General features: G+C 37.9%; 1 protein-coding gene across 6 annotated transcripts in view; it reads right to left on the reverse strand.

Moving 5' to 3' along the window:
- Positions 1-89: 89 nt before the first annotated feature.
- The window catches only part of EML5 (EMAP like 5), a 102,234-nt gene continuing 80,679 nt past the window's right edge, over positions 90-21,644 (reverse strand). For 3 of the 6 annotated variants that reach the window (XM_072930327.1, XM_030274823.4, XM_030274822.4), the window contains 11 exons: positions 20,093-20,266; positions 19,021-19,229; positions 16,929-17,086; positions 14,937-15,051; positions 14,266-14,454; positions 13,897-14,069; positions 12,480-12,642; positions 11,483-11,586; positions 9,684-9,837; positions 8,770-8,870; positions 90-8,434 (listed from right to left, as the gene is read on the reverse strand). In XM_072930327.1, coding sequence (XP_072786428.1) covers positions 8,398-8,434; positions 8,770-8,870; positions 9,684-9,837; positions 11,483-11,586; positions 12,480-12,642; positions 13,897-14,069; positions 14,266-14,454; positions 14,937-15,051; positions 16,929-17,086; positions 19,021-19,229; positions 20,093-20,266 — 1,577 coding nt within the window. In that variant the 3' untranslated portion in view covers positions 90-8,397. Of the gene's footprint in view, positions 8,435-8,769; positions 8,871-9,683; positions 9,838-11,482; positions 11,587-12,479; positions 12,643-13,896; positions 14,070-14,265; positions 14,455-14,936; positions 15,052-16,928; positions 17,087-19,020; positions 19,230-20,092; positions 20,267-20,503; positions 20,515-21,644 lie in introns of those variants that run through there. The other 3 variants (XM_072930330.1, XM_072930326.1, XM_072930328.1) reach the window with 3 other exon arrangements.

Genomic DNA, 21,644 nt, shown 5'->3' on the forward strand with positions numbered 1-21,644 from the left:
TCAAGAAAGTTCCTGTGACTTATATGACAAAAAAATAATGCACATACATGCCCATAAATACAGTTAAATATATTAAAATTGGCAAAGTGTTGAACAGTAACATAAATGCACTTTTTTATTAAATCTTTTTTATATATTTTGGGGAACTACATTTTCACAAAAATATACAAAAGAATTTCTTTTTACAAATATTTACATTCAATATCAGAAAACAATGATAGCTACATATTTTAAACTTAAATTTGACAAATATAGTCTTGAATTCTGAAACTTAACACTTCAGGAAAAGTATTTTTAATATTTTTTTAAATAAAGTACTCAAAGTTCATATTCAAATTTAAAAAATCTTAATTAATGCAAAAATCTGACATTTAATTTATATATATATATATACTTTAAATAAACATACAACACTGTTACAGGAATTAGATGTTCATGGTGGAAACCAAAATGGAGTACACTTAAATCCATGATCCATATAATATATGACCATACCTTTGGACTAGTTTAAAATACTTTTTTTTTTTTTTCTTTTTTTTTTTTTCTTGTTAAAGCAAGAGGGATTATCTGACACACTCCATAATGAAATAACAAATCTGAACAGACAACTGCATTTTAAGCTTAAAGAACTACAGTAAAATATTTTTATAAGGTGACCTGACAGGGGGCTGGAGAGAAGAGGAGAGGAGAGGAGAGGATGCACTCTGGTGTTGCACAGAGCACTGCTGGAATGAGTTTCCAGAGGAAAGACTGCAAAGAACATTATTTTTCTACAGAATTTCCCCGTGCCTTCATTAGCTGTCCCTTGCAGAAATAGCTGCCACTATGAAGCTATTTTCCATGTGAGATGAGGAGACAAGAATTTGTAAGGGCAGCAGAAGACCGGGACCATCTCCATTGCTGCATTTCCACTGCTGTGCTGGGCTGTCACCAATTGCAGTGTTCAGCATGAGAAAAGCTATTACTCTACTACAAACGGTAACAAACCAAGCTACAAAGCTAAAACTGCATTTTTTTAAAAAAAGGGAAATGGTTCTGATGCATTTCGTTAGTTTGTTACATTTTTAAGTTATCATTTTGGGCTTGAGTGTATTCTAATATGGAATTTTACATTTAAAATGCCTTAGCTTGCTTCACAAATCAGTAATGCAGCTTCTCCATTACTTTATTCTGTATACCTATAATTGAACTGAAAAGCAGAAATTAAGCTAATTACCATAAACTGCTAAGAAAAAAAAAAACAACCAAGCTATTTTGCACCTGAAATCACAACATCAGGGTACATAGTAGCAAGAAAAGGAAAAACAGACCAGAAATGTGTAAAGTACTACCCAGCAGCACCAATATCTCACAAAAATACAAGAAACCATTTTTAGTTCATGCAGTGTGTGTCTGTGTTCATGCCTGGAGTTCCTTTAGAAGGATATTTACTGGATTCCAAAATAATACAGTGTCACACATATTCTGGGTGCAACTGATGGTTGAAAAAATCATGATCATGGTGTTATGGCTGTACCACTTCCAGCTCCATTGCATGGAAAGATCCACCCCCCACCTCCTCAGTCTCAAGAATTTACAATTCAGTTAATAGAAAATTAATTTTCAGCAACAGCATGCTTGGGATTGGCTTTGGTCATTACAAATGACCACAGTAACAGCAAATCTGTGGTTAATGTTGGCCCTCTCAGCCACTACATTGGAAAAATAAACTTTGGTGGCTGGGAGGAGGGAGTTGGGACAGAGACTTCTGTGGGAAGGAGGCAGAGTAGTAAGAGCCAAAGCTATTGAAGGAATAATGGAGGGTATTACATAAACATGTCTTTGCCCTAAATGCTTACAATCCTGCAGAGGTCTGAAACTAAAATACCCCTCTACTACAGCCCTTTTTCAGAACTCACCAATACAACACTTGTTGCAATAATTTCCATTTTATTTTTATGGCCTCGTCTTCTTTCTCAGCCCCACTGAGAGCAGCTGAAGGCAGCACCAGCTTTATGAGCTCTGCAGCACCACACACAATGGGACAGTGGCTATTGTCCCTTCATCCTAGAAAACTGATAAAGCACAACTGGCCTTAATCCTCTGGTTTAACACACCCATAATGTGGGTGCCACTTAGTAGCTGAGTGGATACAACCTGCTTTCCTTTACAAACAGTGTGAGTCATTCAGAACTTCTCATCACTGGAACAAACAGGACAATACTTCGGGGGATATCATTAAAAAACAAAAAACATTTGAGGTTTTGGTTCCTTTCTCTTTTTCAATGAGCTCTCACAAGAAATCAGTGCCCAAACTAAGTGAATCACTTTGTAGGGTCTTGAAGGTATCCCACAAACAGCAATAGAATCTAAGGAAACACCTAGTTTGGCTTCTGGAAGAGAAATCCAAACATACCAAGCAATAGGAACATCCTGCCTCTCACGTCCCAAATTAAACTGTCCTCTTGCAATTGGAGATGGATCAGTCCTGCTATTCATGCAAAAATTTTATGTTTCTTCCAAAGAATTGCTGAAAGTATAAGTCCAGTTGTCTAATCAGCACCTATAATGAGTTTGGACTGTTTTTTACATAAAGTTTACCATAATTATTTCCTTTCTTAGTAATTCTTTACTATGGGATAAAATCAAGAACTTTATGCTGATTTATTTCTTTGATATATACTGATTTATATACTCAGATGTATTTGTTGGGTCTAATTACATTCACCTGACTTCCTATATATTTGAAGGCCCTGGCTTGGAACCACTGAAGGAAAATTTGACTCAAGTAGGATCTGAACCACCGTCTGCAGATTCCTCTGGCTGTCACACCTTAGGCTGAATGCATGAGCCCACAGCTTTCATGTCTGTCATCTTAAATATTGTGAATGTGGGAACAGAATCAAGAACTGCTGAATAGGAGATAAATGAGAGGCAGTAATTGTGACAGCTTGGTTAAGAAGAGTTTTCTGAAGTATAATATTTTCTTTGGTTTAATATTTTTTGTTTGAAGACCATTTTCAGAAGAGGCTCATTAAAACAATCTGTGTTTGGTTTAGGTGGAAAGATAAGTAGCCTTTTAAAATACATCCTTCAACTCTTTTGCCTGAGCTCTCAGTACTACAGAACACTTCTCTCTTAATAGCACTTTCTTTGTTCCACTGCATCCACTGCAGCTGTGGGTAACCTGCTCTTTGCTGCTGCACCTCAGCTCTAAACAGGTGTCCCACAGGTACAGGAGTGGAGACAGTGAGTGGGAGTGGCTGCATCTTCCCAAACACAGAGCAACCAAAGTTGCCTGCAGCCTTTCCTTGAGCACTGTGCTGCTTTCCAGCCCTTACATGTCCCAAGCAGCCACTGAATGCTTCCCACTTAAAAGATGTTTGTCACTCACCACCACACATGTCAGTTCTTTCATCTTGCCTTAGACTATTTCTGAGTGGTCCCTTCTCTGCTTTCCTTTCTTCTGCCTTTTCTCCATGTTTGTTTACTGGTTTCCAGTTACTGCTTCTTCTACCCTATGTTCCATAATTCCAAAAAGTAGAGGAAATTAGAATTGCCTACTGTCATTGTGCTGAGACCTTATGCCTTTTTTTGTCTTGTTTTAAATAAGAGGGGTTGAGAACACACATTCCATGCTTTTCCCCCACTTCCTTTCCAAAGAAGTAGTGATTGGATTGGGTTGCTGATCTTACAGTTAACAAAAAAACAGATCAAGGTATCAAGGTTTTGACTGGTTTGCTGATAGTAAACTGAGAAAAGTATAGTAAGTGTTTACCTGTTCTAGCATCAAATAGACTAAGAAAACCACCTAGTACTTCTTAGATGCAAATTATTTTGGCAAGGAAACCTATTACAGCTGTTATGCATATTAGACACCTAAAACAACGCAATTTGTATTTCTAAAAGGAGATATGTAGAGTTTAAGTCTGAAGTCAAAGTCAATTGAAGAGCAGAAGCCAGGGCCAACAAAATAAATGGGCTTGGTGTAACCACCAAACAGTGCATGGTGTGAAGAATGACAGCAGGCTTTGGCAAGCACATGGATCTATCCACATGAGGACAAATCAAATGCTGCTAAAAATTTTAGAAAAACAGAGCCGATTGCAAGGAAGCATAAAAAACTAGTCAGAACAAAAAAGCATACAAATGCAATGCAACTACAGGTGTTTACATCACTGATGTGGCAATTCATTCTGTGATTTGTAGTTTTCCCCTTCTGTAGAGTCTACAGAATGCTCCACTTGGTCCAAAACATTGACAAGATGACATCTCTCTATAGCTTATGTTAACGGAATGTTTTAAAAAAACACTTTCAGGATTAAGGCTGGTCACATCTCTGACACTGATAATGAAACAGGGAACGTGTCACCTTACCCAATTAAATGCTGTATTTGAAGCCAAGGTCCTTTCTTGTGACACTTACACCTTGCCCAGCACATCCAGCCCGGGCTCCGAGCAGGACCCGGAGGCAGGGGAGGTGCTGCAGGGCTGGTGCTCGGGAGGCTCAGGGGCGCGGGGTCTCTTGGCAAACCAGCAGCTCAAACAGGGGGGCTCAGGTGCTTCAGGCAGCAGCTGAGAGAATTGGATCATGGTTTTAAACTAAGCCACTCCTGAATGCTGTCAAAGTCCTGCTCTTGGTACTCAAGTCCTTTATTTTAATTTTGTTTTAGACTGAGGAGAGGTCTCACCTGCTGGACCTGCTTTCTGATGGCACAAGTACAGGTTAGCATTAACCTGACTGGTAGAAAGTTCAGTTATGCTGAAATGAATCTTGCTAACACTGATACCCTGACACAGAGCAAAGTCAGAAGTTGCTGTGAGTGGTGCTTTCCTTCAGCTGTCAACAAGTGATAAAATAGCCTTCATTTTCTGAAATCCTATCCTTTAGTTTCACAGCATTTCTTGCTTTCCCTAGCAAAATATATGCTGACTGCCTTCTTGAGATTAAAAAAAAAAAAAAAAGATTGAAGTCTAAATTATTCTGCATATTTGGCTAATTTTCTCTCTCTGACCTAATTCCGAACTGTGTTCCTCCGTTCCTACAATATGGCAACTTTCAGTTCTAAATGTGTTTAATTTTTATATTTCCTTGCTCCTAGGAGCTGAATTTTCCTTATTATGTGTTTTCTAAGTATGCTTTTTAGCTTTCCAGGGCATATTTATTAAGTGAAATTTTATTTTATTTTTACTCAGTTCTCCAGTTAATATTTTTTATTACCAAAAGTATTGCTGACTTAAGATCCCAAAGATGTATGTTTGCTGCTAACCAAAAAGACAAGCTACAGTAAAAAATCATCCACTATAAGTGATTAAATTATACAAAGACCTTTTGCCTCCCCTTCCCTAGTGCAGAAGAAGTTTTCTCCAGCTTCAGGCAAAGCCCTCCTGCTCTCCATTCTCTCTCATGCTTCCAGATGAAAGGCTGTCACTACTCCCTCCACATTCCACATTCCAGCTTCTTCCCTGACCTATCCTACAGGCTTCTGTCCTCCTCTGACTTCTCTGTGGAGCATCCAGCCTCGAGGTCTCACTGCCTATCAGACAGGCAGCCTGTTCCCATATACATGCTTCAAGCATGGGTGGCAACAATTAGCAAGTTATTACAGTAGCATTTAATGTAAACAGCAAATGAGGCACAGTAGCAAGCACCATCATAGACAAAAAGACCAAAAACACCACAAAGCTGCCAGCTTGGACCATGCTGTCAGCCAGCTCTTCCCTTCAGCAGAGAATCACAGCTACGTTATGCTCCAAACTGCAACTGGGGCTCTGCTCACTCTTCTCCTCAACATTTGTGGCCATTCCCAGCTGGCTGCCCCCATTTTTACCTGGCAAACCACAGAGCAGTTTCACCAGGAAAAACACTGGCTACCAATACAGGCTGCAGGAGGAGGAACAATGCTGGCAGTTTAGTTTTTAAAGAGCTCCTCAGCTTCCAGCTCCCATCCCAGCCCTTTACAGTAGCAGTGAGGTTTGGAAGAGAGTGAAGAAACAGGGAGACCCAGAGGCTGCAGCCCTCAGCCCAGTCCCATTCCTTTTTGCTCATCCTTCAGCTCTGGTGTGGCCTTTGGGATTCCTCAAGGGAAAAGCACCAATGGATAAATTACCAGTGGAGAGGCACAGCATTCATGAAGGGAGGAGGAGAGAAGAGGAACAGTGACAAGGATTCCAGGAACAAAGCCTCTTGATCCACATACCTCCTTCACTGGGTGAAGGCTTACAGAAGAGCTCACAGAGCCTAGGATTTTGTGGGAAAACTCAGAGACAGAAATATATGGACTTTGATCTGGCAGTCTGAGTAGGACAGACTATAAGTGAGTTCTTAAAAGTCATCCATCTTGATCCAATGAAAGGCAACTGTAAAATAGAGGCAGGACAAATCTTACTTCAAGTCTGAAAGTCCTGCACAGATGTATTTAATAAGGGATAGAAACACAGCCATAAAAGAGCACACTGCAAACCATTTCTCTGGTAAAGAGAAGATATAAACACCAGAGACTAATTTTCATGTATGACAGACAGACAGGAAACAAGGTTATCAGATACATCAGATCTAATCACAATTCTCAAATGCAATTCACCTAAACTCAAAAACATTACTGCCAAAACCTCCCTGTACACTCATGACCAAATCCTCAGTTTTTGCTCCTGTAGAATAGCAGCTGCATGACTGGCAAGACTTTGCTAAGAACCATCCTGCTGAGAAACCTGATAACTGCTTAGTTCATATCAACTTCTTTAAAATAAATATTCATTATAGATTCATATATAAAATATATTATCTAAGACAGTTGGGTAACTAGTTTTGTATAACACATAACAAGGAGAGCACAAAAGTTTGGTTCTATAACTTTTCTCCTCCTTCACTTCTACCTGCAAGCCCTCCCATTCCCTCGGTAACCAACATGCACACAGGATGACTACAAGAGATGAGGTATATCTCTTTTTCATCTGGCATAAGAAAATGCAAGAGATGAAAAATATCAAAGCCTCTTGACTGACCTAAACAAGTACCACTGTCAAAGCAATGCTAGCTTACACAGAAAGAGAGCTTTCTGTGTAAGAAAGAATGCCACAATGACGGCAGTGCTGATAATTAGTGATTTTTGATCCCTGCTATATTCCATGAAAATTAACTGTATGTAATGCTTCTCTATGGCATGATTTAGACAAACATCTGATGAAACCTTCCTCACTTGAAACCAAAACACAGCTTTGTTCAGGATTTTATTATCACTGAAATGTTTTTCCAACTTAGAATATCAGTTGCAGGATAGAATAAATGCTCGAGGTGACAGCAGGTCCATTCAAAGAAGCAGATGATTGGACATCTTTTACAGTCAGAAGAGAAATCTGAATAGAGACATCTCCCAGCTAGTCCTAACTCTATTAAAAAGTTCAAATGTATAAAATATAATGCTCAGAAAAATCTCTCTGAATCTCCCCTATGATGCTGAGAAAATAAAATCAATTCATATTGCTCTGAAATTCTATTTTGCCACTGCTGACATCCCAAACTTTATCAACAAGAAGACTACAAAATCCTCACCCTGGTCCTCATTTCCAGCAGAGAGGCTCACAGCCCAGTCAAGTAACACAGCAATAATCTCTCTTCCACTGAGAATACTTTTATTCACAAGGCAAAAATTGGAGTTAGACTTTTAGGTAGTGGGCAAGGCACTCGCAAAGTGAGCAAATCTATTTTTGCTCATAGAACTAATTTAATGTTTAAGTGCAACAAAAACACTAAATTAGCCATGAAGATCATGCATATCCAAAGGCTTTCACCAGACATGACTGTGACCCAGGCCTCTAAATACAGAAATATTTCAGTCATAAGGAACCAACTCTATTATTTTCTGCTTCGTCAGATATGATATTTCCTTTTGACCAGTCATAGAAATATAATTTCTATTATAATAATTAAACATTTATTAAAATACTATATATTTAAGAGTTAATATATGGTCTCTCTCAGTAATAAAATATGGAATACTCTTTTTATCTATGCTATTTAGATCTCAAAACTTAAAGGAAAAACATTCATGCTGAAAATAGATCAATGTACAGCACTAGGTCAGGAACAGCATCTCTTGATTAAAACCCCAAGAACTTGCTGTGAAACTGTACATTGATTAACAATTCACTTTTTCCTTTCACCCTCATATTTTGTTTTCAACATCTGGCAGTGAATGGAATATAAACCCAGATTATCTGACACTGAAGCAAAAGTAGCAGCCTCAGTGCATCCATCCTTCTGGCAGACTCCAGGTCCCATCTTTCAGAGACAGATTGCTCTGTGTCTTGGGTCATTTCTTACGCATGCAGGGCACAGTAGAATGTCACATTGCAATCCTGGGTGTTTCATGCCTGGTACTTCATGCAGTTTCCTCTTTGCAAGTCTCCATGTCTCTCTCAATGAGGCATATGCACACACTTCCAAACAAATAAGCTGTGTTTTCAAAAAGATATTAAATATGAGATATAGAAGACTACAATGTTGTTAAAAGAAATGTCTAAAACAGCCAAAAGTAATTCCCATTAAAAGCATGATTATAAGTTCTTAAGTTCTGAATATTCATGTGAACATTTTAACTTATTAAATATTAGCTGTTCTCATTAACATTAGGGATATTCATTTTGCCACAAATATGTTTTTCTCTATGCACGAACAGGAAAGCAAGCACATGGATAAAAGGCTGAATGCTGAGACTGAGCTTTTTATTGCTGTGGACTGTCCATGTGCAGTGGTGTGCAGATTCTGGCAGTAAAGGCAAGAACACCTACCTGCAGTCATCCCCTCCAGCACTGACCACGTATCTGTCTCCACTTGTGAATCGAATATTAGTTAAGTGGGCAGAGTGACCTAAAAATCGTTTGTGTTTTGCCTGAAAAAAAACCCAAACAACAGAATGAGAGAGTCTAAATATTCTGTACCCTCCTAAATCAAAAAAGGCGTGCACGTTTTTTTCTACCTTTTTATTGCATCACATATTTATAATGGTCAAAAGTTATATAGGTTATCAAATGTGAAAGATCTCCTGAAGGAGAACTACTATTGAGCTGCAATGCAGATTAAACTGTCAGCCAATAAGAGAGCACTTGCAAATTGGAAAGAATGCTCAAGCTAATGCAATAATATTAAATACATCTCGTCACATGACTAACTTCCAAGTTTTGTGTAAAATTCCTGACACTGAAAAACAATTATTGTGTGAGCAGTTTACCCTGTGCAGTCTCAAATCCTGAAAATTAAGAGTGAAAACAAATTTTAAAAAATTATAAATTGAATTTATAAAAAACAGTAAAACAATTTAACAGCATTAGTGAAAAATCTGTAAACTCTTCATCCATGAAGAAACACAGAACTAAAATCACCAGCTATCTTCCTCATCTGTCAGATGGATCAGAGATGTGGAAATTACTAAGGGCTTTGAGATTTTTCATAAGGCAGGCACTATGCTAAAGCAGACTGGCAGACAATATCAACACCTACAAGAGGTTACAGCAAGAGCTCCTGCACAAAATAGCAGGAAAACTCTGAGGTGGAGCATGTGATGAGACTATGGAGCTAAGGAGATATTAAAAAGCTACAAATTTAGAGAAGAAAATATTTCCATAATATGTCTTCTAGAGAAACAAGAAAATATCCTCATATCAACAGTACTTGTTGTTGTAACCATGCAAAAATAAGCTCTTACAAATTTTTCAGGACATGGAAAGTCAAACAGTTTGACCATGCCAAAATCATCGCCTGTTACGAGATTGATTCCCGAGTGAGAGACACAAGCACAGTTCACATCAGCTTTTTCAGCATGCCTGGACCAGATTCCAATTACTTCATCCCCAAGAACACTGAAACAGAAGACCAAGAAATTCTTTTGAAAACCATTGCAAAAACCAGAGTAAGGTAATAGAAAGCAGATCTCATATTCTAACTGGTTCTATAAAAATGCAATGTTTACATTTTATTTTCACACATGCACACCTTATATACCTTTTATTCTGTAATTAATTTTTGAATCATTCCATAGTTGCCCCTGAAACTGATTCAGTGATACAATTCCCAAAATAATTTGGCCCACAGCAATGTGAGAGAACCAGAGATGAAATCAATAGTATTACTATTATCCAGTAAGGCATTTGCAAAAAAAAGAAAGGACAATTAGAAATAGAACACCATAGCATAAGCCTTAGATGAATAACCTTCAGCTTTTGGAAAATTAAAAATTGTATATTCTCCATTGCATATAACTACGTTCTATTGATTCTGTAGTGTATTCATATCAATCTAAAGAAAAGTTTATCTGAGTCCAATGAAGATTATAACGAATTTTCATTATAATCAGAGAGAGAAAAATTGCCCTGCCCTGAAAACATAATTATTTTAAGAGTCCAGAAAGCTTCTTTTGCAAAGCCTTGTAAAACAGCTTTTACCCAGCTCTGCTTACAAGGTATATGCATACTTCCAGGAATGCACAGAAACAAGAAATTTATCATTTGTTAATAAGTGAATGATTTGGAATTTTTCTGTGATTCTTTCCCCACAATTCAGGGCACAGTACAGTACATGCAAAAAGGCATGATTTACATCAGACATACTGAATTGGATCAGGAAATACTAGTTTCTTGGTTTTGTCTCAGAAAGGTAACAAAAACTGATAACCCAAACAAAAATCAGAAATCTAGCAAAATGAGCCTTGCAGAGCCCTCTAAAAGCTTATAGTCTTAGCTGTGTATTGCAGCAGTCAGCATTCTTATTGTTGAAAGTGGCTCAAATGTGGAAAAATTTCAAGTATTTATTCTCAATTTTTGTCTAAGGGTGATAATTAGAAGACAATAATTAAAAGCAGGCAACAGAGACTGAAAAAAGGGCACAGAAAGCCAGATTTTCATAGGACAGAAAACAAATTATTTAACTGCAAAATAAAAATAAAATATGGTATTTTATTGCATGTAATATCTTGAAAGAAATACAGTAACTTTAAGGTATTTAAAAGTACTTTTGTATGATTTTTAATATGCAAATGTTAATAACAACTTATACAGATACCATCAGTGTGGTACTGTAAATAAACCTGAATTACCTTAGTCGTGTATTGTCTTTTCATGTTTTGATCTGTTTTAATTGGCCCTGTACTCTCACTACTGTTTTGAAAAAAGAGTGCACTATTCCAGATAATTTGCAGAGCACAATGAAACAAATACTGAGGCTGCTAGAGTTGTATCAAAGGACCTAGAGATACCCAGTGAGTACAAGGACATGTGAGAGATGGGTTTTTATCAGATTCCTCAGGGGTCAAACAGCCCCTGTGTACTGAGGGAACCTGCTCCACTGTAGTGCTTTTGCTGCGCTGCGTTCAGGGGAGCTGCTGCCAGAGCAGATGGGTGTGGTAACAGAGAATATCTAGTTGAAGGGATTAAATATGCTTTTAAATAGTAGGTGCTTCTCCTGGAAGCTCCAGGTGTTTTAATAGGTGTAAATATATGAATCATTTACCTTGTCCAAGTAGCCCATGTTATTCTGTCAATCACAGCCTGGTCCACAAGCTGCTTTCCTGAAGGCACTTCATACACTTGCCTTTTGTAAGACCCCGTAGAGACCTTTGGAGGTGACCACAGAGAATTTACAATAGATTAACTTGTATCAAAATATGAAAATATAATTCCAGAGGGCTTAGAAAAGCATTTTGGTGGCAGTTACTTTTTACTCCATAAAGTAACAACTATCAAGAAAACTTAGTCAATGAGCTGAAAATTCTCAAAAATCTGTACAAGCATAAAGCAACAGTGAGAAAGCATAAGAAATCTTAACATTTAAATGTCTAATTAATAAAAAATAACCGAAACAACTCACATTCTGCACGTATGTGTTAGTGTGTCACTATATACACATAAGGCAAAATAAATCCCTATCTTTAGAACTGACACAAAGGTGTTCCTCTTGGGCTGTAAATATTGATTTGATAATGAGAGAAGTTTATTTCTCCTTTCAGGTGCAAATAAAATATAGGAAGTATACTGTATTTACTTTATTTTTATTTTAAGAAACATCTTCAGCCCTCCCATTGTTGGAAGTTGCAACACCATCATTTTGGTGCTGCTCCACAAAGTCTAGCACCAAAAAGACATGTAATATCCCATCATGCTGGTCAGAGAGACAAAGAATTCATAGATCCCCAGGCCCTGCAGAATGACAGACAGTACACCCTTCTCTTTTAAGATAGCCCATCAGCCTCAGAGGTAAAAAGGCAGGGAGACACATCAAAGGAGATTTGAAATCTGTCTCTCATTTCTTTGCTTATTTTCTGTATTTGATCTCCAGGAAAACTATTCTAAACTAAAGGCATCCACTTACCATTACAACAAAGTCTAATGACAGCAACATATTCCAACCTTAGCTACAAAACTTAGAAGTTGTCAAAGGAGAATACTTGCAGAGTATGTGTCATGACTATGTTTTCCATTCAGTACCTTGAACAATTAATGACTGATACCTGGAGATAAGAGCTATCAGCAGAGAAGTCCATCTGGATCACAAAACTTGGGATATCCTTGCAATAGCTGATTCGATTTAGTGTGGGACCCAAAGTCAGATCATAAAAATCCACTGCGTTCTCACTGGACCCAACTGCTAGGTAACGAGAATCTGGGCTAAACCTGAACAGATAAAAGGGTTTAATGAACAAAGGTTGGCACTTACAACAGATTATAATATTTGAGAAGTACAGAAATTTGCATTTCAGGTATCTGCTATCCAGAAGAGAAGGGAGGCAGAGTATTCAGTCTGCTAAGCAAAATAACTTTTGAAATTAAATTTTCAGGGAATGAATATCCAGCAGAAGGTGGCAATAATTTTGGTACAGATTACACATATAAGTGAACTGGTAACATCTCTTGAATAACTCTGTTCATTATCTGATTTCATGACCCTCTCATGGTCTAACAACTTGTGACATCCCCCTGATGACACTGACTCCCTTATGCTATACTTACAAGGTTAAAGACTGGAAAACTAAAGTGCTCTAACTGAAGAAAAGACAGAACTTCTAGATGAAATGTACTGAATAAAAAAGATGCAAATCAAACCTTCTGTTTCCCCAATGTATCTTTGCACACTGGTTTCTTTCTTCCAGTTTTCCTTGCCAGTCTTGAAACTCAGTAGCTGCCTGAGCTGAAATCCCTCATGGCCAATTCTGTGTTACTGGGGAAGTTTCTTTATTTGTTCTCTCTGAAACATACCCTGGGACAGCTTTCCAACTCCAGAAACCACCTAACTCCCAGCACAGCTCTCCTGCAAGGTCTCACTTCGCTTGTATTTCTCTTCTATCGCACTTTGCTCTCCAAAACTTTCCTTAGCTGATTACAACTAATTTATCTCACAGTCTGTTCCTCCACTCAGGAAACAAAAGCAAAATTTTATTTCTAACTCCTGTCAAACAAACACAACAAAGATCAAACTGACAGACTGGCATTTCCATTATCTCTCACAATGCAGCCTTCATCTCCAAGTGTCTGATCTCATTTTGCCCCCTACGTGTCCCTTCCCTCGAGTGCGTGGCCCACACCACACCCTCGGTGTCACTGGCAAACCTGCTGAGGGCTCCATCCCACTGTCCCTGCTGCCACCACCGTGTCCAGCAGTGCCCACCCACCCCTGGGGAACGCCACCCCTCACTGGGGTCCACACCCCAGTTGTTTTGACCGATGTTATCTCTTATCACCACGTAACTCCTCTTTCTTTTTATTCTTGGTATCAGTGTAATAACACAAATTCCACAATTCACTTATTGATTCCAGCTCTTTGAAATATCATTGCAATGTTCCTCAGAACACAGAGTTGTGTTTAAAAAAACCCAAAATATTGGAGATTTCTAGCATACTTACAATACACCAGGAATAATATTTTCTCACCTGATATCTTGAATTGCTGATCTTCTGTCCCTTTTTTTCCCCCAAATTTTTAGAGATGTCACAAGCAGAATAATAAATTCTCCATTTTTCATGCCAATAGCTACCATATCACCTTCTGGGCTGTAACAAACAGTACGAGCTGCATGTCCTAAGCTGACTTTGTTCAGCATCTTCTGTGAAGAAATAAAACCCCAGAATAGTAACTGTAACTATTTGTCCAAATTTTAAAAGCATCTTATGCTAATAGCTTGTTAACACACTAAAAGCATTTCACAGATTATTTTAGATTACAATAAAAAAGTTTCAAGTCTGCAACACCATCACAGGACTATTTTTTTTTCCCCTAAACAAGTATTCTCTAACACCTACCTTTTCAGCAATATCCCAGAGTCTTACTGTGCCATCTTCTGCAGCAGAAAGGAAAAAATCTCTGGATGGATGCGTTGCTAGGCCCCAGATGGGTCCATCCATATGACCATTAATTAGAATGTTACATGCAGCATTTTTCTCTCCAACTTCAATTATTTCAGCATTTCTTGTCCCAACAAGAATTTTGCCCTTGAACAATAGTGAAAGCATTATCTCTGATAAAATACATTAACCTCTCATGATGAACAGTAATTAAAATATCATCTAGAGCTACAGTTCTGTCAAGAAAGTTTGCTTAAGTCAAATTATTAAATAATCAAAGAAAATTTATTTTTTAAACTCCTCTGAGATATTAAAGTACAAAGCTCTGTAGATATCATTATGCCAGCTGAGTTACAGCTTGTCATTTGATATTTGATAACAAAGTGTGAAAAGAAAATAGAAAAGAAATCCTTAATTAGTCTTCATTTAAAATATATATGAAATATTAAGAAAGACTGAGAGCTCACAAACTAGATGTTTTTCTGCCACAATATCAGTTGCAGACACCTTCTAGCTTAGCCTTTAAATTCAAATACTAGCTAGAAGAGAAAGCAGAACTAATTTATCTGATATTCAGAAATCAACCACAAATTATAAGCTTTATTTTACAGTCAGGCAGCTTTGTTTACCTTGCCTCTACAAACAGAGCGAACACAGTCTGTCATTTGTCCTGTCTCTAGTCTGAAGGCACGACACCGTTTCAGCTCCTGGTCCCATAGCTTAACTGCTCCTCCTTCCTTTGAGCTATGAAGGCAACAGGAAGAACCATGAGTATAACAGCTGCCACAAAAAGGACAATTAATGGATGAAAGAACTACATTATTTAATGCACTGAACTGAAAATGAGGCATTTTAGTATGTTTTAAATTGTTAAAGATTAGGTCTGCCTGAACAGTTGATGTTAACACACTGAGCCTCCCAGCCCAGCAAGACAAACTGATTCCCAGTCCTCACTGTTCCACTTTACAGAACAAACTGAAAGATGAGTGCTGCTAAGCTTAGTCTGAATGAGTAGCTCTGAGGGAATCTGTCTAATCAGAAGAACAGCTAAGCAGGCAAACCACCATCTTAATAGTCAGACAGGCAGATATTTTCAAATTATAGTTGAGAGAAACAGAAAAGTTTCTGTGAAATAAATGACAGAATATTTTCACTTCTGTGAAAATGTCACTATTTTCACTGCTGTAAAAAAAATTACACAGATACAGCAGAAAAAACACACAACTGATAATAAATTAATTATGCAAACACTAAGTATTTTCCTCCCACTTGCAAAAAAAAATCCTGGGTATTTCAGTACAGAACACATTGAAATAAAAAAGTTTCTAAAAAGAAGATAATGTTTATTGAAACAGTGATTAATCTGGCATCTCTAGTTGAGCTAGTACATGTCTTATCTACCTTCAATCTCCCCTAACAGAAACAAAAATACAATGTTCCACAATATCAAGCTGCTTGTGTTACAGCTTTGACTACTGAATAATCTTATTAAGAACTTCAGAATGTTTAATCACAATTACTGATTTGTACTATTATTATTATTAAAAGAACTATAATGAATTATAAATTTATACTCCTTGCAATAGTACATTCTTTGCTTCCCACTAGCAGTGTTTTGACATATGATTGATCATTATACTTGGCAAGAAGATTTTACCAAAACAGGCTGGTGAGCTGCAACTAAGGCAGAAAAAAGCATGCAGTCTTCCTAAATGAAAATTTGTTTTGCATATTGTCAATACTTCATTTTCCCCACAGGAGATTAATTCTGGGTTCTTATTATTATTCAATACTATTTGTTTCAGGTCAAATACCAATGATTAAGAGCCTCTGAAGATAAGTGGTAGAGAGAACATCCTCCAAATAAAATCATAACAACATTTATAAATAGTAGAAGGAAATATTTCAAAAGCACAGAAGTAAGTTTGCACTTGGGTCTGAAAATATCAGTGGCCTGTGTCCTGCCAAATGGGACACAATCATGCCATCAGATGGACTGTATTACAGCTGAAGCGTTTTCTGATCACTAGGAAGGCACCAAAAAATTAAAATGCTTGAGGAAATATTTTGCTTACAATCCCAGGATCTTGCTGTACAGCAAAAACTAATCTTGCTGCACCTTAGATTTGAGAGAAGACAGCTTGCCTCTGCCACAAATAAGCAGATCTTTCCTTTGAAAGAAGTTGTGCATCATACAGCTAAAAAATTTATCATTCATGTATTCAATCACAACTGTGCAAATCCCTTGAGTTAACAACCTCAGTAATCTTTAGTGAAAGAAGTAATCCACAAGGACTAGGTAACTTCTAGTGCTTAAAGCTAAATGGGTGCTGGATCTAGAACATCTATGAGGCCCCTAGCAACCCTAACCATTCTATGATTCTGTATCTCAGACTAAATGCTTTCTCTTACAATAAATGGGAAAAATAGCTGAATTGAAGCTCATATGGGGTTACCTGCACTTTGGAGGTGGTGGCTGCTCGTCTTCTTACACCTATCAGGGATCTGAAAGGGACTATTCTTCTACCTTTAATGTCTCAAATAGAGTTGATGGGATGAATCCAAACCATTTTTAAAGAGTACATGCGCATGCAGAAAGAAAAGAAGAAAAGAAGACTCACGGCCTTTCTTTGCCTCCTGTAACAATCAAACCATCCCTTAGTGTGGTGTACATTGTGAAAACAGGTCCGTTGTGAGCCTTGGCCACAATTCGTATCAACACATGGTCTTTCCAAACACAAACATCTCCACTGATAGTACCTGTAAATGTCAAGTTATTCTGAAAAGGGGAAAAATATACTCATCATCTGATTCTGAGTAAGGTAGGAAGAAAAACATTCAGAAATAAACAGCATTTACATTTAGAGGCTAAATTGCTTTTATTCACTGCTGCAGAAGAAGAAACTGTGGAAGAGGCAATAAGGACCTCCAGGGATGAAACAATGACCTACTATATTCCTTCTTGAAGTCTAAAAGATGCTTTCTTGTAGATTGAAGAAAATCACTGCATTTCTTTTTGCAAGAAAAAATGCAATTACTTAAGCTTCAGTCATATGGTTATCTATGCTTTCAGTCTATCAGTTGTGCAATGTGTGGCAAAAAAGTAGAATATCACAGTAAGTACTGACACTACACAATCACACAAGCAGGCAATTTGCACCCCCTTGCTATATACGTTATGCTTGTAGCAATTTTTGTGTTAGCTGAAGAGACTCACATAATTACAGTAACTTTTATTTCAGAAAGAAAACAGTTTAACTTAACTTAGAATTAAAAGCTGCCTGTTCTTTACTTCTGCTTCATGCTCTTGAAAGGTAATAAAAATAAATTAAATTACCTCTGGAAGTAAAGTGCTATTTATTAGGATTCCAGCAGGAACTGGTTATTGAGCTAAATGGTTTAGTAACTTAGATGAATATTCAAATTCAGTATCATGTGTAGTATTAGCATGTTTCAAGAGTATCAGTACACATGTACACATGTGGCACAAACACTTTCCTTGACTGAAGTGGGTTGATGCCCTACACACTTTTTTTTTAAGGGTGCATGTGTGTGGCTCTAATAAAGTAAAAGAGGACTGGAAATGAAGCTGAGAGTAGATCCTCAGATCATCCTCACAGCCTAAGTCTTGGGCTGTTTCGAACTCCTGTTTACGGAGAGCTGAACCAGCTCCTGAGACAAAATCAAGAGCATTCCCAGAACTGCTCCCTACAGAGGTATGGAGAACACACCAGGTTTGGCTTTATTCATTTTCCACAGCTTTTCACAAAACCCCTGAAAGCTCTGCATCCTCAAACCTCAGACCAAACTTCAGGCCACACTGCATACAGCCTGATTCTCACACTAAGAACCTGTCTGTTTGTAAGAAAGTTTGCAGAGGTTTCCCAAACCCCTGACTAATGCCTGGGCTGGGCATCAATAACAGTTAATATTTGGAAAATATCTTGGTGTTTTGTAAGACCTTCATATAAATCAGAGAGAAACCACTGTGTAAAAGAGATAGTGCAGCAAAAAAAGGAAACTACAGCCCAGTTAGAGTTTCAAAAATCAAAATCAGTGTAAATTCAGACTGGACTGAACAGTCAGCTGGTCAAACAGGACAGAAATGCAGGCAATCAAAGCAAAGGACCACTTCACAAAAGGCATATGTGCCTTTCTGCCCAGCTGAAGATATGAGTACTACTCATGCAGAGCAACTCCAGATCTAGAAGTGCTGTGAAACTTAGCAAGATGGGCTGCACATGTCCAAAAACCCCCAAAGCAAAAGAAACCCCTAATGCAGCTGTCTAACAGTGTCCAACATTAAGGAATGCCCCAGGACAGCACTGCTCTCTGATCACCCATGAGCAGCAGCACATACAGATGACAAAACAATCACCTCCAGGTGGGCATAAAATCAGCCTCATTTCTACTGTTTGGTTCCTGTAGTCTAGCCTCAGTTTTGTTTTACCTGGATTAAATCACAAGCATGTTATCAGTTCAAAGCATCTGTGTTTGTTTCTCCAGAAAACATACAAACCCACAGTCTTTTCTACTCTAAAGAAAGCTGGTACTAGTTCTAACTAGCAGGTAAGTATTAGGAATGCTAAACTGCGTTTAATAAAATAATTTATATACTCATTAGCAGGTTATAAAAGTCTCACTGAACTGAGTAAAGGCAGAAGGATAAAAAAGTTTTTTATGCATTTTCAGGTGGTCTGTTGAAGTACGTACCGCTCCAAATGCTACAGAAAGCATCGTCTGCATGCGGGCATCTTCTATGGAGCTCAGCAGCCCTTTTTTACTGAGGAGAGCTCTTCCAGCCAGTGTCCAGAACCTCACATGTTTTACTCCCACAGAAACAAACTGTGTATCTGAATCTGGCCTGAATTCTGCTACAAATATACGCTGGTTATGACCAGCTCGGCTGGCTATTTTGGCACCTGGCAGAAAGAAAGTGGACATTTTGAATTTGAAGAGAAAAATACACATTTCTGGTTAAAAATGTTAAAATAATATTGACCCATATGAAGATTCCTCAGTTGGGATCCTTGGCTGCCATTCTGAATGTGTATCGACCCTTAAGATGACCACAGGCATGATGTGACCACACATGCTTCATCCTACCTAAGATTGTATAAATACACATCTGACATCGCATCCAGCCCCACAGGATCTATCAGACAAGCTATGAAGGATCACTTGTTATTAACTTAATAGCTGATATTTAAAATTCTAAGAGTTACTAGTTATCAACAGCAATCCCCAAAGGGAGAGGAAGTAAACCTCTAAGACTAGAGAATCAGATCCATGATCTGGACATGGCGTTGCCAGGCAGAAAGGAGATGAGGAAAGGAGCTCAAATCTCTTTAGCCTAAATCAGAAATACAGATCAAAGCTGATCTGAAAACATGTAGCACAGCTTAAGGCAACAATGATATAAGATGCATAGAGGAGCTATCCTGGCACCCCATTTCTGCAATATGCAACTTTTGGAAATAATTTCAGGAGTAAGAAAGCCTCATCAGTAATCAGACTTTAGAGAAGAATAAATTAATAATAATAATAGTAATAATGATGACAATTTATAAGAAAAGACATCCTTACATGATTCTTACTGGAAATCTGTGAACTACCTTGATCTTTACACAACAGTTTCAAAGGAGATATATTCACTAGAACAGGTAAGCACATCTATTTTAGACCTTGTTGTACAGAGCATAGTGCACAGCATTTATTGTAATATTTTTAAAGTTACAATTGCTCTAACAATGTAAACACCTTCTACAAAACCACTCTTTCCTACCTTCCTGCCACTTCCAAATGGTAATGGTGTGTTCAGGATCCAGCCCTACAGACAGCAGCAGTTTGCCAGTGGCACTGAAACTGACTGAGCAAACGCCCTTGGAATGGTAGCACCGCAGTACCGACAGTGTCTGCTTGTTCATTGCATCCCACACATGAATAGAAGGAGCTGTAGCTACACAAATACAAAAACATGGCATTAGTAGTCATTTTGAAAATGTGTAGTGATTTTTTTATTGAAGAAGTTAATACTTTTTTATAAGACAAAATTGCTGTGATCAGATGGGGGAAAAAGGAAAGAAAAGAGATTTTAGCCTCCATATGGAAAAAAATTTATGACAAACAGGATCATTAGGCAGGATGAACAAGTTGGCCTCATTACATTACCAGAGGTGTTAATTTTTTGCCTAACTTGTCATAGGACTTGTGAAGCACAGCAGAAGTTCCAAAAGCAAGAGCTGTCTTCTCCTGCTTTTCTCTTAATAAAACGTAGAGCAGCATGCTAACTCAAAAACCTTCATAAATAAAGCTGCTTGTCAAGAATGTCACTTCTCCATGGGGCTTTTGGACAAGTGATAGCTACAGAGAAATCAGTTTACAGTGTAGGGCCAAAATCTCATTTCTACAAAATGGTCACCTCTCTGAAACACTTGCCCTCTTAGGAGAACATCAGCCGAATCGTCAGCTTGCTTACCAATGTACAACTACGGTATTTAGTCTGCATTGATTGTACTGCAAGCTCTCTGCAGTAAAAAATGTCTTTCCATGCTGCTAATGTATGTGATTATCTCTAATGTGATGAGAGCTGTTTTTTTCCCAAATGCAATGCCTTCTCAAAAGATCTTGCAATCCATATATAGTTTACAATCTCTGAGCAGCATCTAAGGCATTTCCAGGACAGTAAGATTCTCAAACTTCTTCACTTCTGATCTCTAATAAATTTGACTGCAGAGTCCTAAGGTTACTGGTTCTCGTCATAGATCCAGATTCCCATAAATGAAATTCTCTTTTGGATTCATGCTTTGTGTTTCTAATCAGATAAACCTAGGCCCTCAAAGGCATGCATGTGATGGTAAACAGTAGGCACAGGGACTTAGGCAAAGTTTCAGCCACATGAAACCCAGTTTCCAAGCACAATTCCACAGCTGTTCCAAAACAGCCCTTAAAACATACTTCCTCATTTCTTTTATTACCCATTTGAATTTCCTTTCATGGCAGCAATGCAGTATTATTATTACCTTTTGAGAGGCACCACAGCATAGTATGGTCATGCCATTAAAACAGAAAGGGCAGGAGTTGACAGCAAATAGCACTTCCCAAAAATTGACAGCAAACTCCTTGCTGTTCTGACAGGAAGCTGAGGGAAGGGAAAGCTTTATTATGGCTCTGAACTGTTTTTCACTCTTCAACACTCCTCTTGGTAAAACTCTGTATTACCCTTGAATAGTGCACCTGTCCTATAACCTTGGCCAAAAGTTTTCTTTTGGGTGGCAGACAGAAATTCTCTCCTAGTTTTCCTGAGTAAGAACTGACTAAATCATTCAGAGCAAGAT

This window comes from Taeniopygia guttata, chromosome 5, assembly GCF_048771995.1.
Source record: "Taeniopygia guttata chromosome 5, bTaeGut7.mat, whole genome shotgun sequence".
NCBI classification, from domain to species: domain Eukaryota; kingdom Metazoa; phylum Chordata; class Aves; order Passeriformes; family Estrildidae; genus Taeniopygia; species Taeniopygia guttata.